The 12,264-nt window shown below is 37.9% G+C and overlaps 1 protein-coding gene across 1 annotated transcript in view; it reads left to right on the top strand.

Moving 5' to 3' along the window:
• Positions 1 to 12,264, top strand: part of DSCC1 (DNA replication and sister chromatid cohesion 1) — a 26,258-nt gene that overhangs the window by 11,686 nt on the left and 2,308 nt on the right. Inside the window, exons 2-8 of the mRNA XM_014533044.1 lie at positions 3,108 to 3,276; positions 4,341 to 4,475; positions 6,870 to 6,960; positions 8,815 to 8,953; positions 9,408 to 9,460; positions 9,699 to 9,853; positions 11,901 to 12,049. Coding sequence (XP_014388530.1) covers positions 3,109 to 3,276; positions 4,341 to 4,475; positions 6,870 to 6,960; positions 8,815 to 8,953; positions 9,408 to 9,460; positions 9,699 to 9,853; positions 11,901 to 12,049 — 890 coding nt within the window. The 5' untranslated portion in view covers position 3,108. The remainder of the gene's footprint in view (positions 1 to 3,107; positions 3,277 to 4,340; positions 4,476 to 6,869; positions 6,961 to 8,814; positions 8,954 to 9,407; positions 9,461 to 9,698; positions 9,854 to 11,900; positions 12,050 to 12,264) is intronic.

Below are 12,264 nucleotides of genomic sequence, written 5' to 3'. Positions count from 1 at the left end.
GGTGCATTTATTTGCAGGGGTGGGGGGGGGGGCTCACAGCAGATTGGTGGCCGGATCCCCAGCTCGCTGTCTTTTCCCTAGGGTTCCACGCCACTGCTAGGCCGTGCAGTGAGCTGGATGGTGTGACCCAGAGGACTGCTCCAGCTGGTCTTGCAGGCCTGTGTCAGCGGAAACAGCTCAGGAAACATATAGAACCTAAGTGAGGTTTTGACAATATTAACAGTGATGCCAGGGACTGCAGAGAACCTTTGGACATTCTACCTTGAAATCTAATGGTAATAGCTAATGTCTATAGAGTTCTTCCTCCCTTCTACGTATACATATTTTATTCAGACAATAGGTGGGACTGTAGGGGATACATTTAAAGCCACTTTACAGACTTGGTAATTTAGGAGGTCCCTCAAAAAAACCCAGTCTTGCTTGGGGTCACTCAGTGAGGATCTGAAGCCGTTTCTAAATGTAGGTCAGCTACCCATTTGCTGCAAGACCATGGATTAAAAAACAAACAGCCCGGCTGGTGTCGCTCAGTGGTTGAGCATCGACCATGAACCAGGAGGTCAGGTCAGGGCAGATGCCTGGGTTGCAGGCTTGATTCCCAGCAGGAGGCGTGCAGGAGGCAGCCAATCAATGATTCTCTCATCACTGATGTTTCTATCTCTCTCTCCCTTTCCCTTCCTCTCTGAAATCAATAAATTTTTTTTTAAAGGAGAAGTCTAGAGAATTATTCTTTTCCTTTTTTTTTCTTTTTTCTTTTTAATCCTCACCCAAGGATATTTTTCCATTGATTTTTAGAAAGAGTGGAAGAGAGAGGGAAAGACAGAGAGAAATATTGATGTGAAAGAGACACAAGGATGTTGCCTCCTTCACCAGCCCTGATCAGGGCCAGGGAGGAGCCTGCAACCAACGTAAATGCCCTTGACCAGAATCGAACCCGGGACCCTTTGGTCTGCAGGCCGATCCACTGAGCCAATCAGCTAGGGCCTTTTTCTTTAGTTTTTTTTTAAAAAAATCCCTTTTTTCTTTCTTTATCTCTCAATTTTGTGCAGTCCCAACTCCTGCAAGTTAGGATTACAAGCTGTGGCTTGAATCTCTTCTGCATTATAGGTTCCTCCAATACCTGTATTTTATTATATTAGTTTGTTCTCTTGTAGGTTCCTTTAAATTGAATCCTTTAGCTGTCCTTCAGTTCTCATACTTCACCCATCAAGCAGTATTATAGTTAAACTAGAGGCCCGATGCATGAAATTCATGCAAGGGGCTCGGCCCTCGCAGCCCCAGCTTCGTCCAGAAGGTCGTCAGGAAGGATGTCCGGAAGGTTGTTCAGCTGTCTGGTCTAATTAGCATATTACGCCTTTATTATAGATTATTATAGATGGACAGTCTCCAGATGCTGGCCACTAAGTTTCTTTAAGGGACCTGATGGAGAACTTCACTCATGGGTTTTCATTCCCGCTGAGTTGGCAGGGATTTGAGAAAGGACTTCAGATGTGAGGACCTTCTCTTTGCCCAGTTATAATTAACCTACCTGGCAAAACCCAGAAAAACAGAAACCTGGAAATGTGGATTTTAAAATTTGTGTGTGCATGTGAGTGGGGGGGATAGTTCTAAACAAAATATTACAAAGCAGGGCTAGTGCAATCCATATATATAAAAGCCCAGTGACCGGAACGGTGAATGACCAGAATGACCAGAAGGACTGGTGGCTATGACACGCACTGCATCAGCCAACCAGCCTGATCCAGGCCTCAATCCCCCTCCCCCTCCACGGCCGACCCAGCCCCCAACACCCCGATCAGGGGTGGGGCAGGCTGGCCGGACCCCACCCATGCACGAATTCATGCACTGGGCCTCTAGTGTAGAAATAAACAGAATAGGTACTTGGGAGTATTAAATGTTATTAGCACCAGGAGGCTATAGAAACCTTTTATTCTTTTCACTTAAACAAAGGCTTAGTTTAAAAATATTTACACAGGCTTCTATTTCAGGTTTTTAAATTCTTTAAAAGAAGTGGATTGTATGCAGGAGGGTTAAATGCTTTACAGACGAGGAACCCTGCTAGAACCAATTCTCTTGTTGCCATTTCAGCATCTTTGTGTTTTGTCTTTCTTTTTCCTCTTCACTTTTATCCTTTCCCTCTCCCTTCTTGTTGCTTTTTTCCACCTGTGACCCTTTGTCAGAGACTTTATTTAGACCACTTTGTAAACATATCTTCATATTTTGTATTCAGCATCGTAGCCTTCTTTTCACAAGGTCCCAATTTCTTTGTGACATAGCTGATGGTTAGGCCAAGATGTGCCCCTTTGATTGTTAGGAACAAAACAAGAAGGACCACTCTTGGATGGGATCCGGGACCAGCAGCGTGGACATCATCTGGGAGCTTGTTACAAATGCAGAGTTCTAGGTCCCATCCCCAGACCTATTGAATCCCCATCTGCTTTTTAGCAGGATTCCCAAAGATACTTCTACATAAGTTTGAGGAGTACTGCTTTCGCATGTTTTAGAAAATTGTAACATCTTGACTGAAGCTTCTGGATGCTTTGTCTTTTGCGCTTCCCTTAGTTTGAACAATGATGCCATATGGAGACATTTGGCCTCCTTTTTTTTTAAATTTTATTATTTATTTATTTATTTATTTTGGCCTCCTTTTTAAAAATATATTTTTATTGATTTCAGAGAGGAAGGGAGAGGGAGAGAGATAGAAACATCAATGATGAGAAAGAATCATTGATCGGCTGCCTCCTGCATGCCTCCTATTCGGGATTGAGCCCACAACCTAGACATGTGCCCTTGACTGGAATTGAACCCGGGACCCTTGAGTCCACAGGCTGCTGCTCTAGCCACTGAGTCAAACCAGCTAGGGCAACATTTGGCCTCTTTGACTTTTTCTTGCCCATGTTATTTTTCCCTAGTGAGGCCACCTGCTGCCCTGCTGGCTCTCAATTGGCCCAGTTCTTGCTTTGTGGAGCCCATCGTTGTGTGAGGGCTATGAGAGCATCATGACAAATTTTGAATTCTATCAGCCTAGAGGATTTGGGGAACAGTTTATAATGAAGATGTCCATTGGCATATCAATAAATCATGTATTTTCTTTTTCCATTTTCCTGTAGTATGGTGATTCGTGGTGATAAAGATGAACAGGCTGTGCTGTGCAGTAAAGACAAAACCTATGACTTGAAGATAGCAGATACTTCCAATATGTTGCTTTTAATTCCTGGTTGTAAAACTCCAGACCAGCTGAAGATGGAAGAAACCCACTGTAACATTATTCACACCGAGGTACTGTAGTTTGTCTCCTGATTATTTAAGTATGAGAATGACAACACATGTCTAATCTTGCTTTTAATTAAAAACTTTAGATATGTAATGTATAATCACAGGAACTCTGAAAAGTTCTCTAATGATATTTGAAAGCTCTCAGCATTGTTTTTGTTGTCTTGTGAAGTTGTCTTTGTTTGCCAGTTTGTGGACTATGGATGACATCAGTCTTTCTGTTTTAGTCCTTACGCTCCTCTTTTGAAGGCCTTAAATTCAGCAGCAAACATCAGGCTCTGGGCCTTGTCTTGTCAATCATACTTTGAACTAATTCGAGAGCAGAAGCATCCCCTGACCTTCCATTTTAGAATTGGAAGGCACCTGGAGATGATCCACTTCAGCCTTTTCTCCTTTCATGTGAAACACTTATTGGGCCCCTACTAAGTGTTAGACGCCAGGCAGGTTCTGGCGATACAGAGAGGAATAACAGTTCTTTATGCATCATTTAGCCTCTATCAACTGGATTTCCTTGAGTGGTAGGTCTCTCACTGGTTCACCAGTCCAATAAGGAGCTAGCTGCAATTCTAAATAGTACAGCGTTCTTGAATTGAAGTTTTTCTCCCTTACCATCTGCTTAATTTTGGTATCATGAGTTAACACAGAACAAAGGTTCCCTCTTCCCTTTAACATTTCTTCATTATTTGAAGACTGTGCTAATGTCTCTTCTTTATTTTCTGTTGTTCAGTCTAAAAGTATTCATTTTCAGTTGTTTCTATTTTGTTTGTAAAATTGTCACCTTTCTGGTTATTCTTCTCTGGGCTTACTCTGGTTTCCAAAGTACACGTGAGATATGGAGCTCAATTATTGGTTCTCACTATGTTGACAGTAGCTTCTGAAATGGGGTTTGAAAAGATTCCTGAAGATGCCTATCCACCTGTTTGAGGTGCTGGATCGGTGCCTTCCCAACAGAAAGCAGAACAACCATTTCCCTTTGCTTCTTGTTGAGGGCAGATGGGTGGGTTGAAATTGCTGGAGATTTTTCTTTTAGAATGAACCCTAAAAAGTTATAATATATTTATAATTTTTAGATCTTTGGTTTTTCTAATAATTATTGGGAACTAAGAAGATGTAGACCTAAATTAAAGAAGCTAAAGAGACTTTTAATGGCAAATACCTATGAAGGACCTGACAGTCAAAAAGAAAAGGATTCCAATTGCTCAAAAGTAAGACTATTATTTTCACTTTTTATTTGGAATTTAAAAAATAGAACTATAATTACAGGCACTTAACTGGTGACATTTTTACATTTTAAACTTTCTATTATGAAAATTTCAGACCTATCCAGAAGCAGAAAGAGTACCGTGTATTCATCACTCAGTTGAACATTTAACAATATTTTGTCAGGCTTGCTTTTTTCTATCCCCTGCTTCCTCCTACCTTGTTTTCCTTTTTCTGGAGTATTTTAAAGCAAATTCTACATATGGTGACATTTACCTGGCTGAAAGCTCATGTTCCTAACTATGCAAAAATAGTTTTTTACAAGTTAGATTAATTTTTATTTAATTGAAAGTTATAATTAGGGGCTCTTTAGAAAAGACATTATGATAAGTATTGGAATACATTATGAAAAGTATTCTTACTCTAATGTCAAAATTGACTAATTCTTGGAAATATGGAAAAATATAAACCAAGTAAAAAAATTTTTAAGAGTTTTTAATGTAATTCAAAATTATAGAACTCTACTGGTATTCTGAAGACCATATTTGTATTAGAAGTTCTCCTTTTCTCCATTGACTGATTGATTTTTTTTGGGGGGGGGGTTACACCTTTATTTAGATATAACTCATATACCAAACAATTCACTCATTTTTAAAGTGTATATATAATTCAATGTTTTTTAGTATATTTACAGTGGTGTGCAATCATCACCCTGATGAAATTGAGAACATTTTCATCAGCCTCAGAAGAAACCCTGTACCCTTCAGCTATTACCTTCCAATCCTACTTTTCCCAATTTCCCTCTTCCACCTCAGCCCTAGGCAACCACTAATCTACTTTCTGTTTCTATTGACTTGCCTCTTCTGGACATTTCACATGAATGGAATTATATCATTTGTGGCCTTCTCTGATTGGCTTCTCGTTTGACTTAGCATGATGTTTTCAAGTTTCATTCATATTATAGCATGTATCAGTAGTTAATTCCTTTTTATTGCTGAATATTACCCTACTTCATGGCTAGATCCACATTTTATCCATCCATTCATCAGTTGATGGGCATTTTTAATTGAGATTAACAACACTGCTGTGCTGTGTGCACTCATATACAAGTTTCTGTTGCACTTATATTTTCTAAACATTTTTTTTTTTTAAATAATCCATCAGGGGCCATGCTTAGAGGAAGTGGGGCGGAGGGGCGGGGGCGGCAAACAGAGACATGGATCCGTTGCCTTCCCTAGGCTCCCTGACTGGGGATGGAACCCGAAACCTAGGTATGTGCGTTGAATGGAAATCAAACTGGCAACCTTTAGATGCACAGGAAAATGCTCAACCAACTGAGCCACTGTTTTCATTTCTCTTGGGTATATATCTAAGAGTAGAATTAATGGGTCATGTGCTTATTCTGCATAATCTTTCGAAGACCTGCCAGACAGTGGCTGCACCATTTTACATTCCCATCATATGAGGGTTCCAATTCCTTCAGATCTTTGACAAAACTTGTTTTTTTCTGTCTTTTTACTATCCATGCTAGTGGGTTTGAAATGGTATCATTGTGGTTTTGATGTGCATTCCCCTAATGACTAATGATTTTGAGCATTTTTTTCACGTGCTTATTGACTATTTTTGGAGAATGTCTATTTAAGAACTCCTTTGTCCAATTTTTAATCCGGTTATTTGTCTTTTTGTTACTGAATTGTAGGAGTGTTCTTTATACAGTCTAAATACAAATTCCTACCAGATAGATGATATGCAAATATTTTCCCCTATTCTGTGGGTTGTCTTTTCACTTTCTTGATTTTTTTAAGAATTGTAAATATACATAACATAACATTTACCATTTTAATCTTATGTGGATAGGTCTGTGGCATTAAGTATGTTCACCTTATTTTGTGACCATCACCACCATCCATCTACAGAAATTTTTTATTTTCCCCAAGCTGAAATTCTATACCTATTAAACACTAAATCCCTAGATTCCCCTGCCTCCCAGCCTCTAGTGACCAACATTTTACTTACTGTTTCTATGAATTTGATTACTCTAACTATCCCATGTAAGTGGAATCATGCAATAGTTGTCCTTTTGTGTTGATGATGTTTTGAAGAACAGAGTATAAAAGTTTTTCATTTTGATGAAGTCCAATTTATCTATTTTTCCTTTTGTTTCTCGTGTTTTGGTGTCATATCTAAAAAACCATTATTAAATCCAATATCACTTATGCTTTCTTCTAAGCTATCTACTGATTTTGTGTAGTAATCATTACACATTAACAAAAGAATTGAGCTAGTGTTTAAATATTGCCTTAATCTACTTTATGTATTTATTCTCCCAAATTCAAGAATCTTAAAAAATATTATTCAAAGGTCTTAAAATGTTGTTTGTTCGTTTTCTCTTGTTTCAGTATACCACTGAAGATTTGCTTGATCAAATTCAGGCAAGTGAGGAAGAAATAATGGCCCAATTACAAGTTCTAAATGCCTGTGAGATTGGAGGTACTTGTCATTGTTATTAATAATGATGGAATTGAGCATCATATAAGAAAAAAAGAGACAAGTTTTTGGACATCTTCACCCTATTATATTTTGTTTATTCTTTTGGGGGCTCACAGATGATGATATTTGTATTTTGGGGAATGGGTAGAGAATACATGTGATCTTCTTTACATGAAGAGGCCAGTACTTTACCTTTTTCTTTGGACTAAGTGGTAGTAGGAGAACCATGTTAGCTTGAGGAAAGTCTTAGGTATAAGGTAGTCTAATCCCTTCATTGTTTTTAGTAGGTGAAGAAACTAAGGCCTATTTTTAAGGGAAACTGACTTGTCCAGGGCTACCTATTGAATTAGTGATAGGCATAGAACCCAGATGAACTTGCACTTGAATTTCTGGTTCGGAATTAATTTAATAAACTCATTGTATTTACAAATTGCTTGGAAGATAAGACTGTGTTTCTTCTTGTGGTAACATGTAACATGCTTTTGAATATAAATGGTTTATATAGTAAACCTATGTAAAAGATAGAATAGTGTTTGTTGGTCTCAGGGGTTGAGGAAGAAGCCCAGTAGTATCTTCTTTAAGTGTTTTGACTGGTTTCAGGTCTGGAGTTGGAGTTTTTTCCCCAGCATCTGGGTCTGCAGTAAGAGTAGGCGTTTATGTGCATTTGTCAGCCCTTTTAAGCTAGCCCAGAGAAGCAGCTTAACTCAGCACCCATGTGTGAAGAAGGAGGAAATCGGCATGGGTTGATGGATTTACTATTCAATTTGCTCACAATCTTTCAAGCAAGATTAACTTTTGTGAAACCTTAACCTGAATGTGTGGCAAATTCTGCTGAGTAAAGCAACTGCGCATGACTTTAGAACTAGAAACACTTAGCTCACTTGGTCCTAAGCATAGGAAATGCTTTCTTTCTCAGTGTTACATCACAATTCCATTTTTAATGTTGCCTTTATGTTTCAGAATAAGAATAGCAACATTCTCCTTTGCAAGTGGTGGATGTGTACTTGATTTGTTTCTCCATGGGTGATGGTAGTGCCTTCGATTATAAGATGGCTTTTCATTTTTCACGGGACTAGGGGAAGGTATCTTGATGCCCAGCCTTTATTTTGCCACTGGTCCACATCGTACCTCTGAGTCTGTTGTCTCTTGAATGAGCTAGACTTCCTTTTGAGCATGAGAACCGCTTTGCAGGCTAGCTGAGGTGAGAGTGATGACCATGGCAGTGCCCCCAGCGGAGGGTACGGTGTGGGATAGTGAACCCATGGCCTTCACCTCATTAGTATGGCATTCTAATGAAATGACTGTACCAGCCACGTCCATTTAGAACAGTGATGGCGAACCTATGACACGTGTGTCAGAGGTGACACGTGAACTCATTTTTTTGGTTGATTTTTCTTTGTTAAATGGCATTTAAATATATAAAATAAATATCAAAAATATAAATCTTTGTTTTACTATGGTTGCAAATATCAAAAAATTTCTATATGTGACACGGCACCAGAGTTAAGTTAGGGTTTTTCAAAATGCTGACACGCCCAGCTCAAAAGGTTCACCATCACTGATTTAGAACAACAAGATTATTGTGAGATATTGATTTTAATATTAAAGCACTTGAAAAAAAATCAGTGTTAGTCATATTTGAACTACTCTTTAAAAACCACAATTTGTAATGGGAGAAAAGCATAAAACGAAGTATTGTTTATTAGGAAAGTGAAGACTTTTTTTTTTGAAAGTAAAGACTTTTAGTGTCTCTTTTTTTGTGTGGTGGGCAAGAGCATGCTGCTACTTTATCAGTGTATTAGCCAATTAATTTGCTTAATATGTTCTTTGAGAAATATAACTTTGAATTTGTAGGTTATTGGAGGATTCTTGAATTTGATTATGAGATGAAACTTCTGAATCATGTAACTCAGCTTGTGGATTCTGAATCATGGTCTTTTACTAAAGTTCCTTTGAATATATGCCTTCAGGAACTTGGACCATTAGAGCCAGAGTAAGTATTTTAATCCCTGTCACACCAGATTTCCTTAAAGCGAAGGAAATTATTTTCCAGGGTGGAACTAAACCCAGGGCATAGACTACTTATATTTTGATAGTTCATAGAAATTTAAAAATTATACAACCAAGAAGGGCTTGGAATTTTGATTACTGGGGTGAATAAATGTGCATTATGTTATTTTTGCATTAAAACTATAATTATGCTTAACTATTTTATAATAGAAGTGTGCTCATATAATTCATGTAAAAATAGTTAGCATGGGATCTGGTACATAGTAACTTCCTAGTATATATTAGTTAGTTCCTAATGTAAAGTTTTACTTGGCAGCTAAAATCACTTACTATTTCAAATCACAAATGTATATCTTAGTTTCTAGTTAACAGTGGTATATAAAATACAATGTATAAAAATGTGATAACTTTTCAAATGAGTGTTTTAAATTTTTCAGAGAAATGATTGAACACTGTCTTAAGTGTTATGGAAGAAGATATACAGAGGAAGGTAAGATTTGGAAAAGTATTTTAATGGGTATAAAATCTTGTATGTTAAAATTGGTATGCTTTTCTGAGGTGTGTTTCTGTCCAAAATAAGGACTCCATGGGTCATGGGAGGTGAGTTGTGTAGAATTCCTTCTGGGGATTTCATGGAGGAAAAAGAAACAAAAGATACATGGTGAAGATAATATGAAAGCATTGGATGCCTTTTCTTTAGGTGAAGTTTAGTTCTTTATTTTCCCCAGGTGAAATTTATTTTGACTTGAGCGCTGATAAAATCTGTAGAGCAACAGCACAAATGCTACTTCAGAATGCAGTGAAGTTCAACCTCGCCGAGTTTCAGGAAGTGTGGCAGCAAAGTGTCCCTGAAGGAATGATAACCAGGCTTGAGCAGCTTAAGGTGAGGTAGCGATGATGATGGCTACCATGACAACAGATCATCATTAGTTACTAGGTGAAACGAAATTTATGTTGGAACTGAATCTGGAACCAATTTATTTTCCTAGCTACCCGTTAAGTGTATACTATACTCTCAATCTATCAAAAAATCCTCTAAAAAAAAACCCCAAACCCAACACTTTATCGAACTATAATTTACATATCACAAAATTTGTCTCTTTAAAAGGGGTTTTTAGTAAATTTAGTGAGTTACACAGCCATCACCACAATCTAGTTTTAGAACATTATCACCTCGATGAAATCCCTCAGGCCCATATATAGTTAATCCTGATTCCCACTCCATTGGTTTTTCTCAATTTCCACCAGCACCATTTTAGCTCAAACTATCATATTCATTTGGCTATAAATAACAGTAATATTCCTAACCAGGCCTTCCATACTTTTGATTTTGCCCTGCTCCAATCCATTCTCCATGGTGCTACTGGAATGATCTTTAAAAAATGCCAGTCAGATTAGATGAATGTCTTGCTTAAATCACTTTAATGGTTGCCCAATGCACTTGAGATATAAAATCCAGAATTCATATTTTGGCCTACAAGGCCCTCCATAATCTCCCCTTCATAATTTCTGTCCTACTGAATGCATACCTAGTGTTCTTTCAAATTTTCAAGATCATCAAGCTGGCTTCTAGCTTAGGGCCTTCACTCAAGGCTTTTTGTTCCAGAATGATCTCCCTAATTTCATCTGGCCACCTCCTACTCATCTTTGAGGAACTTCATCAAAGAGGCCTTCCTTCACTCTAAAAAAATGCCTCTTTTACTTTTCCATAGCACCCTGTATTTTTCCTTCATGGCACTTATCACTTTGCTTTAAAAGTGTTAATTATGTGGTTGCCCACCTCCACTTTGATAGAATTTTGTTCACTGTTGCTTGCCAATATATAGCATCCTGCTTGGCATGTAGTGTATACTCAATAAGTATTTGTAAAATAAGAGAAAGAATTTGCTCAATATTTGCAGAGTTCTTTTAAGTCTAGTCACTGTGCTAGATCCTGAGGTGCCATCAACATCCTAAACTATCTAGAAAGTATTTGGGCCCATTCAGTGTATTAGCAAGGAGAGTAATCTGATGAGTTTTGCCTTTTGGAAAGAACACTATGACGGTAATGAGGATGGATGCATAGATGGATGCATGGATGGATGGATGGATGGATGGATGGATGGATGAATGGATGAAGGTTGGCTAGATGATGAAAAGGAGAACTGTCTAGGCTCTCAACACTTAAATATCCCTAACTAAGACAGTACTGGCTAAGAAATAAGTGATACAGAATGGATAGAGAAATGTTCAGGCCTTAAAAACCTATAGGATAGTGACCACTTAGGTGTGGGGTTTGAATAATGGAATCTAAGGTGATGCCTTGGTTTCTTGGCTTCCTAGGACAGTGAGACAAGAGCAGGTTTAGCTGACAAATACTGTGAGTTCATATATAGGTTTGTATATACAGATCAGGTGCTCAGTCGAAGAGACATTTGAGTTGCAGATACAAATCTTACAGGTATGAGCAAGTAATCAGTCGTCGAAATCATGGTTTAGTTGAGGTTATACAGGACTGACAGTGAGATGAGTAGAGGGGCAGGATAGAGGCCCAAGGAACTGTGACATCAAGTTAGGAGGGAAATAATGAGATGGTGATGTCAGAGATAACGATTCAAAGAGGAAGGAATAATCAACATTAACAAAGAAAGCAGCTAATGTGATGAATCCAAGGGCCTAGTGGCAATGACAGGTTACTGGTGACCTTGAACTAGAGCTGTCTTTATAAATTGGTGTGGTAGAAGCCAGATTGCAGAGGAAAAAGGAGAAGTCAAAGAAGTCAAAGTTTAAAGAAGCATTTCTATGAAAAAAAAATTATTAGGTTTCAGTAGCTTGTGTATCATGTAGCTGACATTTTAAATGCCCTGGACTAAGCTAAACCTAAACATAAAAGAATAAGCCGTATTTAAACATTAGACCATTACTTTACTCTTTTTCTCATTTCTTAATAGGGTTTGGCCTTGGTGGATAGACAGTCAAGACCAGAAATCATATTTTTGCTAAAAGTAGATGATTTACCTGAAGATAATCAGGAACGTTTTAATAGTCTATTCTCTCTAAGGGAGAAATGGACAGAAGAAGATATTGCTCCATATATTCAGTAAGTACTATGAATTTTGAGGGCTGTTCTTTTAATAAAGAGTGGCATAATGTTTTGGATTTTTATTAGAACACTTTTATTTTTGAGTATTTCCCAAGGACACCGCTTCCTTTGAAATTTTCTCAAGTGGAGGCTGTCTTCTATATTATCCTCCATAACCACTGATCCTGAAGTGTTATCTTTCTTCCTTACTAATTCTTCTTTTATATATATAT

This window comes from Myotis brandtii, unplaced genomic scaffold, assembly GCF_000412655.1.
Source record: "Myotis brandtii unplaced genomic scaffold, ASM41265v1 scaffold931, whole genome shotgun sequence".
Classification (NCBI taxonomy): domain Eukaryota; kingdom Metazoa; phylum Chordata; class Mammalia; order Chiroptera; family Vespertilionidae; genus Myotis; species Myotis brandtii.
This window is presented reverse-complemented; position numbering and strand designations above follow the sequence as displayed.